Source organism: Lipomyces tetrasporus (genome assembly GCF_029532465.1).
Source record: "Lipomyces tetrasporus strain NRRL Y-64009 chromosome Unknown POJ06scaffold_7, whole genome shotgun sequence".
In the NCBI taxonomy this organism is placed as follows: Eukaryota; Fungi; Ascomycota; class Lipomycetes; order Lipomycetales; family Lipomycetaceae; genus Lipomyces; species Lipomyces tetrasporus.
In genome coordinates this window covers 911,172-931,902 of record NW_026611602.1, presented here as the reverse complement: position 1 = coordinate 931,902, position 20,731 = coordinate 911,172, and the positions used below count along the sequence as shown (strand labels likewise).

Below are 20,731 nucleotides of genomic sequence, written 5' to 3'. Positions count from 1 at the left end.
TTCCACTGGTAACAATTTTAGTGGTATCTTCGTTTCGTCTCCGTCGAGGATTCACTGCTCGCCTATACATCCGATGTGCCAAGCATTATTCCACAATTGCTCGCTACCAAATATTGTAGATAGAAACACCCAGAGGCAAACTCAAATCACGAATGAACCTTTTGCATTTGCGCCTTGATTGCAGAGCGCATTTCCAAGCATAATTTTGGCCTGCGTGGTTGGTTTATGAGATTGTCCCAACGGCGGGGGCACAAACAGCCGACGTCAACGTGCGGCACCACGATCGTCATCACGGTACATGGGTTACACTCAGACCATGCCCCCACAAGACTTCCCGCGGCGACAACCTACAAACCACCTCGCTTGATCTAGACATATAAATTCCAGGGAGAACTAGCGAAATGGATACCGCGTACGATGCCATTCAACAGGAAGCGCTTCCTGATAAGGACTTTGTCGACCGACCAGCGGAAGGCAGCAGCAGCGAGCAGGCGGCGCCTACCCTGTCGGAGGAGATCAATGATGCAGTCCAGACATTTCAGCATTCAGCTTGGGGAGCGAAGATCGGAGGACTGTGGGAGACAGTTAGGAAGCAGGTATGACATTCAAGAAAGGGAAGAGCGGTGTCAAATATGTTAGACCGGTTGCGAAAGGGTTATTGGACGTGAGTGCTAACTCGGCGGATTAACAGGGCGAAGCGGCCTTGGATATCACGAAGAAAGACATATCAGTAGCCTCCGAGATGGCGACGAAGGAATTTGCGAGCCTGAGCGAGCAACTGCGAACATCGACCATCGCCAACCAAGTTGCTACTCAGGCCTCCGCTTTTGTCAATTCAGCGTCAGAGAGACTTAGTTTTGACGGCGGCGAAGGGTCAAGCTCGCGCTCTGCACAAATCGCGGACAGAGTCAGGATTGCACCGAAGAGCACCAGCAAGATGTTTGCCGTTTTGAAGCAGAAAGCGCAAGCGCGAGTCGAGGAACTGGACAAGGTCGAGATCAGTAAATACCTCAACCAGGTCGGCAAAGAAGTCGCCGAATTTTTGAAAGACGCGGTCACTATTGATCCCGGCGAGGACGATTATACCGAAGGCACGAAGACACCCATCACTAAGGACATTTTGTTCGATGTTCCGGACGATATTAAGCGACAGATTTACACGACTCGACTTGACGCGCAACTCCATGCTTTACACACCTCGACTGAGCCATTTTTAACTGATTCAGACGACACAGCATACCAGGAGTTTGCCAATGGATTTTCAGTTGATAGTCAGACCACCACTATAGCCGGAGACTTGGATCACTATCCCGAGCTCAGAAAGTTGATGGAGAAAGTCGTCCCGGAGAAGATCACGTACGAGGAATTCTGGAAGCGATACTACTTCCTGCGCGAACAGATCAACCAGGAAGAACTCCGACGAAAGCAGCTATTGAACGAGGCTGGCCAGGCGGAAGACAACTTTGACTGGGACGAGGAGGATGAGGATGACGAAGTAGCTGCCCAAGCGAAGGCGGGACAGGCTCCATCGATTTCCACGAAGACGTCGAACTCGACGGACACATTGAAGGCAGAGGAGGCCGAAATCGCTCAAACTGAGGCTGAGTCAAAGAGTGCTAGTTCGCGACCGTCGAGCGAGAGTAGCTATGACGTCGTGTCTGCTGTTAATTCCCAGGCAGACATTGGTTCTGCTGCTACAAAGGCAGCGACCAAGGGTGCTGCTCAGGCCAATGATAGCGACGAGGAGGATTGGGAGTAGTCGTATTGTCATTTTCGGGACCGATTAATAACATAATTGTGGTTATATATGGATAGTTGGACAATTTATCTTCATTTTACTTGTAATTCGACGACGTTGGTTGCTTCCGATCGTTTCGTTATCATATGTGTCCCGATAGTTCTCATTTCTGTGGTTCCGCGTCATTCTTTGACATTCTTTACAAGAATATAGACACGTCCTTCATGCGATCGAGTTTGTATGTCTACTGTACTGGAATTGAGTTTCACAGGTTCAGAATCTATAGGTAACTACTGAGTTTCGTTATAACGGAAGAAATGTTATTAAGGTGTCGCTGCTATGTTTGCTTGATCCCATTTTGATCTGTTGGTACCTCTTGTAGCTTGACAACCATCCGATTAGTAGTAGATACCGAGATGATAATCTAACGTCACGATTTACCTAGACAAGGCAACTAGGCAGTTACAAGCATTATTGAGGTCGCGTTCATCAGTTAGAAGCCAGCATCGCAAGGGCATGTTGCTTCTATAACTATTAGACGCACCCACTGTAGTGGCTCGATGCTCGTGAAGACGAAGTATCACAAGCTGCTTCAAAACCTGATCCGACCTGATTGGCCGATTGAATAGGAACGGATCCTGACGTAGACGTCGTTAGGTAAGCAGGTCTAGGCATCTGCCTCGGCGCGACGTGTCGTTAACAACCGAAGGACGCGGTTTGGCTACAGCAATTCAGCAGAATAAGAATACTGACGACCAATAGTAATGGTTTGTCGTTCCTTATGTATGTCATAAGGATCATGCCATGCAACCGACTCCCACATATACTAGTGGCTTGCCTTAATCCACTGCTGCGTGCGCGACCAACGTTTGCCAGTGTCGAAGAATTTGCGCGTAACAGAACATAGACCGCTGTCGACTTTATCGGGCAGCATTCTTAAAGCTGCAGCCGATACTTTAGAAAGCTCCGTCGGAATACGCGAAATGAGATTTAGTGCGGTGCGGAAGCTTATTTCTGGCATTTTTGATTAAGGGACTGACGTATGATGGCTAGTACGTTGGAATGCCATAATACTCTGTGTGGCGTAGCCCGTGCAATTTGGCTAACGTAAATTCTCCGTCTTGCACGGGACTCTTACGCGCCTGGGCATTTCTGGGACGGCGACGACTGCAAGGATGTTATTCACGTCCTGTTTCCCATGACAAAAGCGAATTAAGCGATGCTCTTCCTCTGGTTCGGTGGTGAACAATTCGCCAAGTGCTGATTTACAGCGCGATTGAGCTAGGTCGCCGGTATCACAAAGTGACCAAGGCAACTTTCTCCCATCGAGCTCAATTTTGTCTTCTCACTACCAACTCTAGATTCCATATCGAAACTCGGGTCAGCAGCTTGGTTCCAATGCTCATCAAAGCGACAATCTCGGCGATAACGTCGGTGGCGGCGCCGGCGCCGGCAGCGGACCAGTTTCGGTCAGAGAACCGGAGCACAGCGAGACGCACACCGTGCGGCGTTCGGCCCGCTTTAGAAGATAGACGGGAACGTCGGATGTCTATGAAGGGGGTTGGGTTTCGGAACACTCGGCTGCGGCGATTCAGCAATCGTCGTCCCTTGAACGCATTGTGTGACTACCGAGTGTAGATTGCAGATTACAGCCGCTTGATTTGTCACAATGGATTTGTTTCGAAGAGCCTTATATAGATCGAGCTCTTGGTGCTAACAAACGAGTTCTACTACGCACGTGTTACGACCCACCGAAAGATGCATCCTCTGTCGTGATTAGACAATATTGAAGGAGAGGAGCATAATGTTTAAATGTATCCTGGCTGCGCTCTTTGCAGATGATGATACGAGTAACACGTTTATATTGAGATTGCCAGGCACAGTCCGCATGACAATGAGATGATATAGATGGGCCGATACCGTATGGACGGCCGCCTCGATCCGTGAAGCGAAACATGCTTCGACACCCTCACGGCAATCGGCAGGTGAGATGAATCTCCACGGAGCCGGGTTAGACATTATTTGCAAAATCTGACAAATACAAAGTACAACCCTGCTACGCTCGAAGTCGGCAAATTGCGGTAGAAATAGGGGGTAGAACCAATCGACAGACAGAAATTTGTCTCGCGGACCTTAGCCAGGCATGAACTAGGTTAGACCAAGCATCGTCTGACAGCGTTCTAGAAGCATTGTGAGGAAGGCGCATGGCGGTGGCGATGCCATCTTCGTAGGATCGAACCAAACCGTCCCTGGACACGGACTCACATCGAAAACGCCTTCAACTCCAAATACAGATCGTTTGCTACTTAGTAGACGCTCAAGCAATTTAGATAGCTCTCAGCATGTGTGAGGGAAACATAGCTGAATACGCCGTGTTGTCACCTGGCAATTATCCAACATCGCAGCGGCAGGGGACAAAATTGCACCCCTTCGGGATATCCCGCACTCGTTTATAGCTTTCCAAATTTGACTTTTTAAGTATCGTCCAGCACCTAAGGCAACCGGATCGAGGGTTGACTAAATATCGATGGCCGTGCATGTGAGCAGCCGCGCAAACCTTAGCAAACTATCCACGGCGAATCGCATTTGCATGCCTTCCAGAATCATGCACGATCGAAGATCACCGCGCAGTCTTCGCTCTTAGTAAGAAGCGTCGCCTGCGAGCGTCGTCGTCACTACTATGAGAATAAATAAATATTCATCAATGAGATCGCCTCTGTCTGACGTTGCGTAAAATGTTAAACTCCGAATTCTGTATTCAGTGGATCTTTTCTTCGCATTCGCTCTTACAGGTATGCAAGTCTGTGGCGCCATCGGAATTAGCTGGCGAAGACAGCGCTTGGCGGGCACAACTTCTCTGCACCTGTGCTGCACGGCCCCGGGTAACTCAACAAGAAGTATAATTTTTTGTATGAGGTGTACCTTCGTACCACCCCTTGCTCCTGCTGTAATATGTATAGGGCAAAACTTTGCGTAGCATTGGTTGAAGGAAAAGAATCTTTCTCTTGAATACGCAACAGGAGTGAGAGAGGAATCTTTCCCTTTTACAAAGAAAAGGGGTCAACACTCCCGAGGCTGCTGGCCAAAAACGGTCAGTTGCCGTAGTGCCATGCAGCGTGGGGACGCCGCATAAATGTTAAAATGACAAATTTGTATTGACGACCTCATCCTTAAAATGCACTCACTTATCGCATTGAATAAGCTGACACTGAAACCCCAAGAAAATGAAATGGCGTACTGTACTGGTCAGCTGAAGATATCCAAGATCCTTTGAGAACAGGTGGGCGATATTCGAGGTCGAATGGTCAGCGCGGCACAGTTTGCGCAGAGGCTGAATTCGTCACCCCTCCACCTTGGAGTTCGTGTTCCCTTTCGGACAAGCTGTTGGTCCACAAATCTAACAAAGGACGCGCCTACGTCATAGCAACGTTTGCAAATTTTCGATGTGCTGTTCGCTGCGCTCAGCCCAGGATTTGCGTAGGCGGAAAAAAGTAAAACCTTTACTGCATCATTGTACCGTCAATTAAACGTGCATTGGTATAGATTGGGGGCTCTAAGTATGAAATGTATCACCTAAAGACTCTTCGCCATTATGTGATCCGTTTGAACAACCGTTCCAAGGACAAAGTCGTGCTTACCCACTCGCTGGTAACCCCACCTCTCGTACGCCTTCTGGGCCTTGTAATTCTCCTCCCAAACGCCTAGCCATATATTCCTGAACCCTCGCTTCCTCGCAATTTCTTCTATTGATCTCACCAGCAAGCTGCCAATCCCCTTCCCATGCGCCGCAGGGTCAACGTAGATCCGCTGCAGTTCGACTTTGTCCGCCAGGTCCGCGACACAGGGCTCGCTGGTGTTGCGGGTAAGATATGCGAAGCCGAGAATCTTCCCGCTCTGGTCTGTTGCAACAATGATGTCCTTCATGGGATCTTCGAGATCTTCGGCGATTGTCCCAATGCTATACGATTTGTCCAGGTAGGCTTGGAGCTCTTGTGATGGAACAGAATGGCCGAAGGTAATGGTGAAGACATGGACGCCGAGCTTGGCAATGTTGGTAGCGTCTGATGTACAGGCCTTGCGAGTTGTGACTGGCTGCTGAGAATCGCTGGTGATATGTGATGACTTGGACATGGTTTCGAGAATGGCAAGTAGGTGATTGAGGGGGTAGAAGTATTTCCACGGGTTTTGGAGCTCAATATATAAACAAATGGACGCTCTGTGCAATGATTACCGGCTGCAGAAACCGGTTCCTTGACTGAAACCGAACCGGATTATCCAATTGCCTTTGCCCTTTGTCGGGAAATTATTGACAGGTTCAAAGCATCCCAATTGTATTTCCGCGGCGAAAAAAAATGACAGTCACAGGTGACGAATGGAATAGAACTCATTCTTATTTAATAGAACTCAGCGATGAATGACAATCAACTGGGAAGCAGATTTTGCGTAACACATTGGTCGCGAACCCACAAACTAAACTTCGAGAAAGGATTTTGGGTTTTCTAGTTCTCGCTGTCCAAAAGGTTTAAATGTCGGTGGTCGGCCGCCGACCCAGAATCACACTAAATTTTTCCCTAGTGCGCACTCGCTTGTGAGGAATTTAATATTTTCGTTGGACCGTAAGTTCGTTTCAACTGGCTGGGAGTTCTCCGTTAATTTACCTAGGCGAGTCGAAAACCGATCCCAATGTGAGTAAGGAGCAGACGGTGCAGCTGCGACCGCAACGCCAGGTCCTCTCCGCGTTGGCCGGGCGGGGCTTTTCCTTCCTTGTTCTCTACTAGTGCTCTATGCAGACCCGGGTCACGGCCCACCAGAGTTTGAACATTCCACCTACGGACGCATTTGGAAACTGCACCAGTCTATCACAAATGACGATTTCGAAACTTTCGTCTGGTTTGTCTTGCCTTGACCACTCCATGATGTGGTGGAGATTGAAAGAATTTGTGGGATGGGACATATTTTACGTAATGCTCGTATCGACATCCAACATAAGCCGGATCCTCTCAATTTGGTCGGATGAGAGCTGTCCATATGTGACAATAAAATACTGTAAAGTTCACACGCAGCCCGGGTCAATTAGGCGGGGATGAACGCCTATTGCATTACGGCATATATGGCGTGAAAATCCAAGGGCCAGTGCAAGTGGGTTGGGGCATCAGAGGTAGTGGGGCGACGTGTGCGGGGGACCTTTGATTCCAAGTCCGCTTGCCGAGTCCACCAAGATGATCCAAAGGAATTAGGTTCTCGTATTTGAATCTCGATTGCGTTCTCTGGTCTTGTTCTCCTCGGGGATTAACAGGGGATTAACACTGTATTTATTGCGGACAGGTGGGCACTAAAGCGTGAGCCAACGACGTATCATACAATTGGGCGGGACGATGTTGCCGGAAGTTTTATAACATTAGAAGTTCAGTTTCCACTTAAAGCAGGTCCCCGGCCGTTACCGCAGCAACAGCATTTTTGTCAACAAAACTGACTATCTTCGAGGCAAGCCCCTCTACACGTCATTAAATCCCAAGCAAGAGGGGCTGCTGTCGCCTAAAACCCCACCTTCCGTGTTCTGAAAACATATTACAACTCCTTGCACTACAACGAGTGTTCAGGTCAGCGTGATTTTGATTTACATGGCAGTTCAACCAGGTTGTGTGCGTTTGGTAATCGTGACCACGGTACCTGGCCAAGCTTGTGTCCCCGCCATGCCCTCACCATCCGACAGCAGCATCGCCCCGTGTTAACCTTGAGATGATCATCTGGATCGTCCGTTCTACGGGGCGATATATGGATGTCAGCCGACAGGGGCCATTCGTAGTTGTTCGCTAGCCATTAATTAAGGATTAGCATACATTTCGGCGATGTATTTTCTACTGGTGGTAAGAATTGGTTTCTGATACGTCGGTCTTGCAAATGCAGCTACGTGTTCTGCAGTGTTGACATCAGGTTTATTCTGTTGTTTACATAATTTGGCTCCTGGAGAACTGGACGCAAAAGGCTAGCGTGGGAATAGCTGGGAACCAGTCTTCATGCAGCAGAAGGCAGGTCGGGAAAACACAGCGCACGCGACAACCTTCCGTCGCAGCATTGCTAGAACGTAAACTTGAACCGAGAATGTGGGTATCGACGAATAGGACTACAGTTCCGCGCAAAGTCATGAAAATTACTGAGGGCCGGGTTTAGAGCGATTTCATGGCTGGTTCGAGCCGTGGTCGTACTGGTAGTGGTCTCGGTGCGAAGCTAAAGCACAGACATGACTCGAGGTGGCCCTACCAGCTTCGTGGCGACCGAATTGCCTCAGACGTTGGCCTGGCTTTAATTTCCGTCGCCCGGTGATATGTCGTAGGAGAAAGACTCCCCTCTCCCGAGTTTAGCAGGCCGATAAAGGCAATTCACTTCGTACAAAATCAGGCACGCGCTCGCGAAGAATACTCGATTTATCCAATTACTGACGGATAGCAGAGACCAAATACCAAGAGCTGCCAATGATGCGGGCTGCAGGTACACTGTCGAGCGACGAGGCCGGTGAAGAAACAAGACCTTGATGGACTTCCTATTGGGTAGGGCACCAGAAGTTTGCAAACCTTACTGAGGTGCAGGCTACAGAGCGCGAAGTATGCGCGGCTCATAGATAAGAGAGGGTAGCATGCCTGTTGTGTACAGTTGCCCCGGGAAATGAAACATGGCGCTTCTCAGTGGACCTACTAATGTTGTCGTGAGTGCCGACCTAAGCGGAGCACGAGTCTGTTCAGAACTTCGCGGCAACTACGAGTTGGTCGGCTACGATATCCCAAGTAATTCCACAGCAGAAATAATATATCTATTTGTGCCGCTGACCTTTTGCATAATCGTCGTCGATAGCGAGGGTTTCCAGGCAGAAGATAGACATTAGAGAGCCAAGACTGTATGTCGGTCCAGGTGAAATTGCGCACAAACACAACGATAATTGCGGCCCTTCGGAACCGGTGGTAACGGGGCCAGTTGTAGCACGCGGTCAGCTGTCTGTACATGGAACTTGTTGTTTAGCTGACTGGTATTTTCTGGCCTTTGAGGCGCTTGAGGCGCTGATTTGCCGGCAGGCCACCTGCAAGCCCGCAAAGAGGGTAAGGGCTCGAACGAGGCAAATCAAGACAAGGACCACATACGAGTCTATACGGATGTGACTGAAGTAGCGACAAGCGGAAGTCGGCACGCAGTTGGAATTGGTGTCTGTCGCTATCTTGTTTAGCATCGCAATTGCGACAGTAGACGGGCGCCACAATACGGGGGTTCAGTCGGAGAGAGTAGCGCATTGGCGAGCAAACTTGCCATGTCTTCCGCGAGCTGCCGGGGTAGCCGCGAAAATTGCTGGTCTTGTCTAGTCGCTCGAGAGAGTATTATTGACCGGTGCGGCGGTCGGCGAAAGCGGCAATCGCCACCGGTGTCGGTGTGAACCGTGCCGAGCGCTTCTGTGGGGGACAAAGGTCTGCGCAGATGTGGGCACGCGCTGGTGCTATCGGCCGCATTTGTGTTTTTTTTTCCTCGCATGGCCGCACTAATAAGCAAAGCAAGCCGCGGTACCCGGCTGTGTTTGTTTATGTGCCGCCCATGGCCGGGTTGGGTCGACCGGCATCGCCCAATCGCAGCCAACTGCCCGCCGGCGCCGTCTCGCACGCTCCCGCCCGCACTGTAGTGTAAGTAACCTCTGTCCCCGGCTCGGCCTCGCCGCCCACGCTCATATATATTCCCGCAACTCGCCCGGCCCACTCTTGTTTTCTTCTTCCTGTTTCTCTTTCCTTGTTCCTTTCCGTCCGTCTGTCTCGTTAAATTCGTTCGCGCTTGCTATTTCGCGATCGTCTCCCTTTCGTTTTCGTTTGTTTGTGTTTTTTCCGCAGCTTCGTGCGCAGGAGGGTGCCGTGTTTGGTTCCAATACCACAACAAAGAGTTAATCCATTAAACCACAACAATGGCTGACGCCACCGCTCCAACCAATGAGAAACTCCCAGTCGCTGAGGACGCTGAGGATGAGGATGAGGATATCGACGCTCTGATCGCCGATCTTGAGTCTGAAGAAGGAAATCCGCTCGAGGACGAGGAAGTCGAGGCCGGCCAGTCCGCCCGTCCCGTCCCTGAGGAGCTCCTTCAGACGGATCCCCGATATGGTCTCACTAGCGACGAGGTCGTTGCTCGACGAAAGAAGTACGGTCTCAATCAGATGAAGGAGGAGAAGGAAAACTTGGTCCTCAAGTTCTTGATGTACTTCGTTGGACCTATTCAGTTCGTTATGGAGGTATGTAAGCTTGTTGGATTTTGCTCAGGCGCAATTGCTCACAATGTCACTTGTAGGCTGCTGCAGTCTTGGCTGCTGGTCTTCAGGACTGGGTCGACTTCGGTGTCATTTGCGGTCTTTTGATGCTTAACGCTGCCGTCGGTTTCGTTCAAGAGTTCCAGGCAGGCTCCATCGTCGACGAGTTGAAGAAAACTCTTGCTCTTAAGGCTACTGTCCTTCGTAACGGTTCTATTGTTGAGATTGAGGCTCCGGAGGTTGTTCCTGGTGATATCCTTCAGGTCGAGGAGGTTTGTATAACACAGGAATTTTGATAATTTCAGACAGTTTGGCTGATATAGTCAGGGTACCATTATCCCCGCCGATGGTCGTCTCGTCACTGAGGACTGCTTCCTTCAGGTCGATCAGTCTGCCATTACTGGTGAATCTCTTGCTGTCGACAAGCACAAGGGTGACAACTGCTACGCCTCCTCCTCGGTTAAGCGTGGTGAGGCCTTCATGGTCATCACTGCCACTGGTGACAACACCTTCGTCGGCCGTGCTGCTGCTCTTGTGAACAAGGCTTCCGGTGGTACTGGTCACTTTACTGAGGTCTTGAACGGTATTGGTACTATTCTCTTGGTCCTTGTCATTGCAACTCTCATGGTTGTCTGGATTGCTGGCTTCTACCGTACCAATCCTATCGTCGACATTCTCCGATTCACTCTTGGTATCACTGTCATTGGTGTGCCTGTCGGTCTTCCCGCTGTCGTCACCACCACCATGGCTGTTGGTGCTGCTTATCTTGCTGAGAAGCAGGCTATCGTTCAGAAGTTGTCCGCCATTGAGTCCCTTGCTGGTGTCGAGATTCTTTGCTCCGACAAGACCGGTACTCTCACTAAGAACAAGCTTTCGCTTTCTGAGCCCTACACTGTCGCCGGTGTTGAGCCTGATGACCTCATGTTGACCGCTTGCTTGGCTGCTTCCCGTAAGCAAAAGGGTCTGGACGCAATCGACAAGGCTTTCTTGAAGTCCTTGAAGTTCTATCCTCGTGCCAAGAACACTCTCTCCAAGTACAAGGTTGTCGAGTTCCATCCCTTCGATCCCGTCTCCAAGAAGGTCACCGCTGTCGTCGAGTCTCCCTCTGGCGAGCGCATTGTCTGTGTTAAGGGTGCTCCTCTTTTCGTCTTGAAGACCGTCGAGGAGGACCATCCATTGCCCGAAGATGTCCTAAACGACTACAAGAATAAGGTCGCTGAGTTCGCTACTCGTGGTTTCCGTTCGCTCGGTGTTGCTCGCAGACGTGGTGAGGGCCACTGGGAAATTCTTGGAATCATGCCTTGCATGGACCCCCCTCGTCACGATACCGCTAAGACTGTCCATGAAGCGAAGGGCCTTGGTCTCTCCATTAAGATGTTGACTGGTGATGCTGTTGGTATTGCTCGTGAGACTTCTCGTCAGCTCGGTCTCGGCACCAACATCTATAACGCTGAGCGTCTCGGTCTTGGTGGAGGTGGTGACATGCCCGGCTCTGAGGTGTACGATTTCGTTGAGGCCGCTGATGGATTCGCCGAGGTTTTCCCCCAGCACAAGTACAATGTCGTCGAGATTCTCCAGCAACGCGGCTATCTTGTCGCTATGACTGGTGATGGTGTTAACGATGCTCCTTCCCTTAAGCGAGCTGATACCGGTATTGCCGTCGAAGGTGCTTCCGATGCTGCCCGTTCCGCTGCCGATATCGTTTTCTTGGCGCCTGGTCTCTCTGCTATCATTGATGCTCTCAAGACCTCCCGTCAAATTTTCCACCGTATGTACTCCTACGTCGTTTACCGTATCGCTCTTTCGCTCCACTTGGAACTTTTCCTGGGTCTCTGGATCGCTATCCTCAACACTTCGCTCAACATTGAGCTCATTGTCTTCATTGGTATGTTGCTACGTCGTTGGTGAATCGAATGCTACTAATGCTTGCCTCAGCCATCTTCGCCGATATCGCTACTCTTGCAATTGCCTATGACAATGCTCCTTACTCCATGAAGCCCGTCAAGTGGAACCTTCCTAGACTCTGGGGTATGTCGGTTATTCTTGGAATTATCTTGGCAGTCGGTTCCTGGATCACTCTTACTTCTATGTTCGTCCATGGCCAGCATGGCCGCGGTATCATCCAGAACTTTGGTGTTATCGATGAAGTTCTCTTCCTGCAGATCTCTCTTACCGAGAACTGGCTTATCTTCATCACCCGTGCCAACGGTCCTTTCTGGTCTTCCCTTCCGTCGTGGCAGTTGTCTGGTGCCGTCTTCATTGTCGATGTCATTGCCACTCTTTTCTGTATCTTCGGTTGGTTCGTTGGCGGCCAGACCTCGATTGTCGCTGTCGTTCGTATCTGGATTTTCTCGTTCGGTATCTTCTGCATTCTCGGTGGTGCCTACTACCTCATGCAGGATTCCGTTGCGTTTGACCGTTTGATGCATGGCAAGGGCTTGAAGGAGAAGCCTAAGCAGCGCAACCTCGAGGACTTCCTTGTCTCCATGCAGCGTGTCTCCACACAGCACGAGAAGGCGACCTAAATGTCGCTTCTTGCTTTTGGTTGTTGTTTGCAGCGCGCGCTTGTTTGGGAACGGCATTTGTATGTGGCATAATAGGTTCATCCTAGCAGAGAAGATATTTTGAAAAGACTATAGAGGGTGTCGAGACTTGGCGGTTCGAGAAGTGGTGCGAAATAGAGATGATTTCGAAAGGGGAGTAATTTGGCAAAAGAGTTGGTTAATTTGGATTCTCGCTTTTATATCCAGACCGGACGGACGGAATTGGAAGAGTACAATATGAGTATGATACATATGTTAATTAATCAGTAATATATACCGTTGTGTTTATATGATATGTACCTGTCTTTGTTTCCGTTTACTCTTATCGTCATCTTGATATTCTACATTTTTATAGTCCATTGTCGTTCCTTGCATTATTACTCGTTTCTTTTCCTCTACTATCCGCCGATCAGTCTTTTGCGCATTTCTCTTTTTATTTCTTCGTTTAATTTGCAGGATTGATATCGCGTTATGTCGCGTGCAAGAGTCGTCGTTGTACTTTATATTACAATTTTGTTACACTATTCGATCGTTTTTTGTGTTTTCTACATATAATAGACTTGCTTTTCAATCGTGTTTTACAGAGATGTAGTCGTCTCAGTTGTAATGTGAACGGTGCGGCTAAATTGGTATATATTTGCGAGTTATCTGTGATTGATAGCTTTGTTGTGGTGGAACCCCGCTTGAACAGTTCGAGCTGCGACAGCCGCGCGACGTCGCCGATGAACCTGTAGACTGTGATTGGCTGCCACTGGCTGAACTGACCCGCATTGCCAATCATTGTGTGTTTCGCACTCCGGGTCAGCTTTCCTTGTGGTATATGGTTAAGGTTAGGGACTGCGCTTGCCGAGAGACCCGCGGCGTGGTGGATTGCTACATGCGGTGACGTGAAAAGGTCAGTGTGACTTGGCAATGGTAAAATCGTTTCAATCGGAACCTGAATTAATTGAGCTGAGTCTAACATGCTTATTCATTGGCTCCGGTTAACGACAAGTCGAAAACTAAGGAAACTACCAGACACGACCGGCCAATATATTATGACGCACCAACCCGGAATGACCGGCTTCGATATGTTACTAACTTTCGGCGTATTATGTATTTTTCTGTAGAATCAAAGTTTGGAGCTTCGGTCCGAAGCTTTTTGGCTTTTATATCGTTTCGGGGTTTGTCCGACGAGCGCAGGAAGTCAATTCGACAGCGTGCTCGGTTGTACTACGGCGCGAGTAACTTGTGGGATGTTGCGGATGCGTCCTGAGTGTTGGCAACTGCTGGGGTTTACTTCTGTATTCCGTAATAATGATCAGGTTGGGGGGCAGAATTCGTTAGGCAACTGTAAGGTCACTGGACACCCTCAGTGAAGAGCGAGTCGATGCATATTGAACTATATGACGGACCGGAATTGGATGGGCGAGGCTGGGCTTTTGCCGGATCTAGTGTCGGGACTTGCGAGCTGGGGCCCATAAAACAAACACACGGGTCATGGTTGGCGTTACAGATTTGGATTTGCCTGCCCCAGGACAAAGCGAGAGATGCGATGTTAAGCGAGGCCCGTTTTTACTTCGTATTCACCGTAAATATGTGGCTGCCCACCGGCGCTCATGTTGGTCGCTATCTACTCTTTGAACTCGACGGCGCCGACAATTCCGACTGGTGCCTGGATTATGGTGAGTTATTTAATTAAAAACGTGACATGATGCCGACTTCGCCGACCGCAACCCTGCAACATCCGCACCAGACGTGCGATCGGGGACATAGGTTCTTGTGAATGGCCACGAAATCCCGAGCGCTATATCATAGGGCCCATCACCTTAAGTTGCTGTGAAGATAACCAGGGAGCAAGCATGCAGACAATCTAACTCTCGCGGAAAGGACTTGAGGGATATACGGTCTCATTTCGTCGCGGAATGGAGGTATACTGGCTATAGGACGTTCGTCAGTCTGCCTTTCGATCGAGTTGTAATTGAAGCGGAGGCAAACAAATTGGGTTCATATATTGCGTATCATAGTCGTGAAGATAGTTGAAACAAATATGGCTCAAAGACACCAGACCCTCGTATTTGCTAGCAGCTAGTTTATGGTGGTTGAATAACGCGAGTTAGTGTGCGACCGTTGTAATAACACTATGACTTTTATCTTAGCCAGCCACAACACTCCTGACACGAACCTCATCGCCATCGCCAAAACAAACGGCCAACAGGCACGCCGCATTGGCGGTCAACGACCTTAGTCGAGCATTTAACATTACTGATCTCAGTGGCGGAAAACTTGAAAGTCGTTGAGTACGATTTCGGCGTGCCGAGCAATGCGTACGAGAAATGCAGCCCGTTATTCCAGGATTTTATTACGGTATGCTCTTTTTGCCCGCCGCAAAATTTGACATTTGTTTACATTTGGCCAAGAGCCCACCCGGTCTTGAAACAATTGCGGCACGATATGCGGAGGTGGAGTGGGCTAATTGACCGATTATATAGATGAGGAGAAGCGGAAATATTTCAAGATACTACCGAACGCAGCCGGTGGCGGCTCTGCTGCCTTTTACACGACCGACAGAGTCAACAAGCGGATCAAGAATGGCGATGATGTGCAGGTTAGTCCTCTCCATGGCCAACGTCGCATGAGGCGCTATTGATCTTTCTGCTAACGCAATATTGCGTATAGCAATCTCGGGACGGAAACTCATGTGCGACCAAAATGACCCCACCAGTCTCGACGTACACGGCGACCACAGCGCTGCATGCCGCCGGCCACAGTCGATCACTGCGCAATGCGGGACAGGTTTACTACAGCAGCGTTATACGCGCTCAACATCTTACCGAAATGGGTGGTCCTGTGACCTCTCGCGGCGGGCGCCGGAATTTAGAAGTCTGTGCGTTCGCTGGCGGTTTACGACACGCGATTACCTTATGGAAGAATGCAAGAACGGATATGAATATTCTGACGTGTATGGACATCCGGAAGGACACTCAGGGACTGGATAGACTTTGGGTTGGAAATGTGCATGGGATATATAAAGAGTACAGTGTTGCGCGGTGTTTGAAGGAGCCATCATATTCCGTCGATATGACTACACCTTTCGCGGAGTTCAGTGGACCAGTATGTTCTGTTGCCGTTGGTGGCTCAATGGCAGTTCTAACGGGTGAGGAATAGATAACTTCTATTACTAAGACAGACTCATTTGGAGTGTAGGTTCGGTTTTATTTGCTTCGGTAGAAATGCTGCTAATGTTGGGCGGCCAAGGATAACTGCAGAAACGCTAGCTCAAGATGATTTCAATGTTATGCTGTGGACGCCGTCAGTGACGACAGGTGAGCATACTTGCATTGCTGTCAAAAGGTTATTCAAACTCACTGAGATATAGCCGCATCTACGATATATCGCATACATCGTTTCAGAGCTGACATGGAAGCTCGGTGTTCCGCTGCCTCAGCCGAGTCTTGCAAAATGGCGATTGGTGCGTCTGTTTAGGTATCCATGGAGGGTAAAGATGCTGATACATTCCTTCATAGGCGGATCGGATCGTATATTGGCTTATCAATCTGGTCCCGCAGAGCACCGGTTAATAAGCTCATATCGGCTGCCAAGCGACGTTTTCGCGATAGAATTTCTTCAACCAAATACTTTCTTGGCTGGACTGCGAGATGGCGGTGTTCGTATCTTTGATACAAGAATACCGGCGAAAGGACGACTGCAGCCTGTTGCTCTTTGGCATGCGTCCGCGATTACGAAAATGAAACTTGTCAAGGGAGACTATTTGATGGTTGCGGGACTAGAGGACACAGTATGAACGTTATGCCTAATATATCTTGGTGAGTTGCGCTAACATATTTGTAATAGTTGGCTCTGTACGACCTTCGTTTCGCAAAGGTCCAGGACCAACCTGGTCTGGCATCTCAACGTTATCAACATCCTGATCAGCAGCATAAATGGGTCAAGCAATATAAAGGCAGGTCTCGTCCAGTTATGAAATATGAAGGATATGTAAACGAACACGTGTTTGATCACGGATTTCATATCTCGAATGACGAACGTATCCTTGCTGTTGCGGACCAAACATGTAGGGTTAAGTTGTATTCTTTATGGACAGGGAATCAGCTACGGACGCCTCTTTCGGATAAAAAATTCCATCTTGTTCCGCGTGCATTGAAATGGAGCGATGCGAGAGTGACGAAGACTGGCTTGCCGATTGTCGACTCGATTTCTGTGCCACAGGGATTGTTCGTGACGAACGGCGGACGGTTGGAGTATTGGTCTTGGGATTCGCAGAGTAGTGTTGTCTGGTAGAGTACGTTGGCACTCAACAGTTGAGGAGTACGGTTTTATTATGCATTGCTGGTTTTGAAGGATTGAGCTGGGTGTACATTTGATCAAACGGTTGCATGGTTGTTGTGGGCGTACGGACGTCTTTGTTAAAGTCGAAATGAGCATGGTAATGCAAGTCGTGAGATGTTTAATTTTCATGCCGGAAATCATAAAACATATCATAAAGGCGATACCATGCAATTAAAATGCTAATGCGACACCATGCCATCGACTACTTCCAAACATGTAGGCGAGAGAACAAGACCCCACAGATCATAGCAGCCAATTAGATAACACTAACTCCGCAAATCTAATTGCTACATTAATCCAACTACTACATTGTACAGAGAACACTTCAAAAGCGAAGAGATTAAACATAATCCTTAGGATTCTTCAAGACGTCAACAGTTTTTGCTTCAAGTGAGCCAGAAGTGGGATGATAATTGTACTCCCACGAAGCGTTCTTTGGAAGCGTCATCAGGATCGACTCAACTCGGGATCCAGGCGTCTGAAGACCGAACGAAGTACCTCGATCGACCGCGAGATTGAACTCGACATACCGACCGCGTCTGAGACCCTGCCAGTGCTTGCCCTCCTCGGGAGTCGGTCTTGGATCGTTGGACGGCTCGTACGCCCGACGAACAGCGGGAAGATACGACGGTACGAATCTCGATAACGCGTCGGCAACAAACAAGAAGTGTTGCTCAGCTTCCTTCTCGTTCAAATCGTCAAAAAATATGCCGCCTATTCCACGGGCTTCGCCTCTGTATTTGATTAGAAAGTACTCGTCGGCCCATTTCTTGAACCGTTGGTAATATGTTGGATCATGGTGATCGCACACATCTTTCAAGAGTGCGTGGAAGTGCACAGCGTCTGCCTCGTTATAGTACATCGGACTCAAGTCCTGACCACCGCCGAACCACCAGGACTGTGGAGTGCCATCCTCGTTCCGGGTCTCGAAGTACCGGTAATTCATGTGGACGGACGGTGCCAGATAGTGCCGCGGATGAATAACCAGACTCAAACCGCATGCGTAAAAAGGTAGCTTGCCGCTTTCAGGAATCTGAATGTCCTTGTGGTTTGCTTTCATGCGCTGCACAGCAGCGGCCGGCAGCGTGCCGTAAATAGCAGAGAAATTGACGCCGCCTTTTTCAAATACACGGCCGTCTTGGAATACACGTGTTATACCGCCACCAAGTCCCTCTCCTCGAGACCACTCATCAATAATGAATTTTTGACCTGACGAATCCGCGTGCTCGATTGCGGCGACTATCTCCTTCTGGTAGAATTTGAGCAATATTTGCATCTTCTCTTTCATCGGCATGTCCTTTCTGAGACCAGGAACAACTTCGTAAACCGAGTCAAACTTGCGCAAGGGATAATCGTCCTTCAGACCATCTGGAAACGCCTCAACATCGTCGGTGCTGGAGGAATCATTGAGAATTGGCTGAGAATGCATCATGAAGTCCTGGATTGGAACCAAATTAGTGCGGGTCACGGAGTTATACAGAAATTAATCAATTGACTCTCGGACTTACGCTCACATAATACAAACCAGTTCCAGCTACTATTGACGCAGCTGTGATAACCAGTCCTGGCGTTAGAGTTCGCAGTGACGCAACAGAGCCAGGCGATCGTGTAGAGTGAACGAAACGTGAGAGCGAAGTTCTATTCGCGCCTGTAGGATAATATTGACTGTCAGTAGGCGAAACTACTGCGCCATATACTTATAATCTCCGGTATTATGCTAATCGTCTCTAATATAGATTACCGGTACAAGAGTAGGAAACACACCTCGAACAGGAGCGGCGGTAGACAAGATGCGCCGAGCGCCAACATAGCATGATGAACGCGGAAACATTGCTTTCATGAACCGCCTGCAATAATATAGCTACTACAGTAATAAAGGTAATAATGTAAACAAGCAACGGATTATGAAGGCCGAGAATGGAGCTCGTACAAGTGCTCGGTTTTCTGATCAGGGTCGGGATGCTCGTATATGGTCTGCTTCGGGTTGCGTGATGGTCTCAATTGAGCCGCATGCACAGCATCCAGTGCATATATACCCTAATCGTCTCAGTATCGTTTCATGGCTTAAACGCCCTACATGCGGTCTCTATATACTGCTTACGCTCCTGCTATCAGACCTCCCATCGCCGCCGTCGTCCGCGTCACCGTCGATTACACACGTACACGCCGTCTCCACCCTCTTCACTTTCACCAACAGCATCTTAATCCTATCGCTCTCGGATAGTCTTTGTCCTCCAGAACCAAGCAACAGATCGTATCAATACATTTACATTATTACCAATGCGTTCTAAGTTCAAAGACGAGCACCCCTTCGGTATGTTGGAATCTCCCAGCGATCGTGAGACGAAGTGGCACATGTCATCATGAGCTCTATACAACACGGCGCTCTCATCACCACTTGTGCGGAACATATTGTAGCTAACCCAGTATCAGAGAAGCGAAAGGCTGAGGCTGAGCGTATTCGCCAGAAGTATTCGGATCGTATTCCGGTATGTTTCCTGCCGATCTGTGGTGTCTGCTCCCGTGCGGCCATAATACTAACGTCGTCTGTTTGACCTGTAGGTAATCTGCGAGAAGGTGGATAAGAGCGACATTGCTACTATCGACAAGAAGAAGTACCTCGTTCCTGCCGATCTCACGGTTGGACAGTTTGTCTATGTTATTCGCAAGCGTATTAGGCTTGCGCCGGAGAAGGCTATCTTTATCTATGTCGACGAGGTGTTGCCTCCTACAGCCGCCCTCATGAGCTCTATCTATGAGGAGCATAAGGATGAGGATGGATTTTTATATATAACGTACGTTTCGTTTCGAAGGATACTGCATGAAAATGGGGAGGGCAAGTGAATACTAACAGAGTGATAGATATTCTGGCGAGAACACATTTGGAGCGCAATGCTGCGACAGCCTTTGAGGTATTTCTCTTTGATTTTGCTAGTCTTGTTTTATCGCGGAATTGCTTGTTGTAATGTGTTGGGTTTGTATCAATTGCCGGTTTGATCGTAATCAGTTCTCTTCATAACATACGTTGCGTCGCTTTTGTGGTTTCTTCCTGGTCTGTATTGGCGTACATTGAACAGCTTATTAATAATGGATTGTATATACTACAATAGTTCCCTCAGGTGCCGTTTATCTTGATGCACACAATGTGCAGTGTACTGTGAACAAGCGTTCGTCGCTCACGCCGATCTCCACCACTGTGTTCCTCTAAGCGATGTTAATTCTCCCGCATTCGACCTTCGGGCTTGGAGTATGGGACGCCTCGTGCGCTTGTCCCGCTTTTCTTCGATTGTTCTTTTGTATGGATCTCTTTTGTTACTTAAACGCTAACCAAAGGTTTATATATAAATTGTGATATGTTTCGTGGTGTCTTTCTCTTGTTAAGCGTTTGTGTGTGATATTATGTGTCTGTGTGGTAACGTGCTTAGATGTATAAGGAAGTGAGTGCTGCGATCAACGGATATCTTTGTGTTGTGCCTTGTTTCATCCGACAGTTGTGACAAGTGTTAGTGTGGTTCATACGATGGGATCAGAAAGGTGCTAACGCTGGTCATTGGATGGACATGGTAGTTGGGCAACATATAGTTATTATTGTAAAATGGTTGTTCGGCAGTTAGATCCAATATAAGAGATCCAATATTAAGTTTCTGTGCACACGCGTAAACTTATTCCTTGGCTATTTAATATCTGATTGCCGTCTACCATTAATGAAACTTGATTAGGTCGAATTAACCACTTGAGATGTATAGTACAAATGCACGTATCCTGGGGCTATTATCATAGCCATTTGTTAATTTGAATATGTACATAGAGCTTCTAGTTCTGCCTAGAGTGCTTGGTAGTCTATCGTCT

At 48.8% G+C, this 20,731-nt stretch overlaps 6 protein-coding genes across 6 annotated transcripts; 4 read left to right on the top strand and 2 right to left on the bottom strand.

The window, feature by feature from the left end:
• Positions 1-401: 401 nt before the first annotated feature.
• POJ06DRAFT_282393 (uncharacterized protein) lies at positions 402-1,759 on the top strand (the record flags this gene model as incomplete). The annotated part of the gene is made up of 2 exons (XM_056190025.1): positions 402-596; positions 692-1,759. The coding sequence occupies 2 exons, from the start codon at positions 402-404 to the stop codon at positions 1,757-1,759; spliced, it is 1,263 nt and encodes a 420-aa protein (XP_056042799.1).
• Positions 1,760-5,311: 3,552 nt separating this feature from the next.
• On the bottom strand, positions 5,312-5,869 carry POJ06DRAFT_239239 (acyl-CoA N-acyltransferase; the record flags this gene model as incomplete). Its single annotated transcript, XM_056186033.1, has 1 exon — positions 5,312-5,869. One exon carries the CDS (start codon positions 5,867-5,869, stop codon positions 5,312-5,314), a length of 558 nt encoding a protein of 185 aa, XP_056042798.1.
• A 3,689-nt stretch (positions 5,870-9,558) lies between these two features.
• POJ06DRAFT_133567 (uncharacterized protein) lies at positions 9,559-12,691 on the top strand. Its single transcript, XM_056184409.1, has 4 exons — positions 9,559-9,995; positions 10,052-10,282; positions 10,338-11,895; positions 11,946-12,691. Exons 1-4 carry the CDS (start codon positions 9,672-9,674, stop codon positions 12,533-12,535), a joined length of 2,703 nt encoding a protein of 900 aa, XP_056042797.1. The 5' UTR covers positions 9,559-9,671; the 3' UTR covers positions 12,536-12,691.
• Positions 12,692-14,551: 1,860 nt separating this feature from the next.
• On the top strand, positions 14,552-17,028 carry POJ06DRAFT_133484 (uncharacterized protein). The gene is made up of 8 exons (XM_056184407.1): positions 14,552-14,899; positions 15,025-15,140; positions 15,212-15,646; positions 15,701-15,735; positions 15,791-15,858; positions 15,912-16,004; positions 16,060-16,331; positions 16,388-17,028. Exons 1-8 carry the CDS (start codon positions 14,869-14,871, stop codon positions 16,832-16,834), a joined length of 1,497 nt encoding a protein of 498 aa, XP_056042796.1. The 5' UTR covers positions 14,552-14,868; the 3' UTR covers positions 16,835-17,028.
• Positions 17,029-18,550, bottom strand: POJ06DRAFT_133485 (Coproporphyrinogen III oxidase). The gene has a single exon (XM_056184408.1). The coding sequence runs from the start codon at positions 18,312-18,314 to the stop codon at positions 17,223-17,225; it is 1,092 nt and encodes a 363-aa protein (XP_056042795.1). The 5' UTR covers positions 18,315-18,550; the 3' UTR covers positions 17,029-17,222.
• Positions 18,551-19,162: 612 nt separating this feature from the next.
• Positions 19,163-19,793, top strand: POJ06DRAFT_198974 (autophagy protein Atg8 ubiquitin like protein; the record flags this gene model as incomplete). Its single annotated transcript, XM_056185135.1, has 4 exons — positions 19,163-19,196; positions 19,316-19,371; positions 19,445-19,677; positions 19,745-19,793. 4 exons carry the CDS (start codon positions 19,163-19,165, stop codon positions 19,791-19,793), a joined length of 372 nt encoding a protein of 123 aa, XP_056042794.1.
• Between the last annotated feature and the right edge of the window lie 938 nt (positions 19,794-20,731).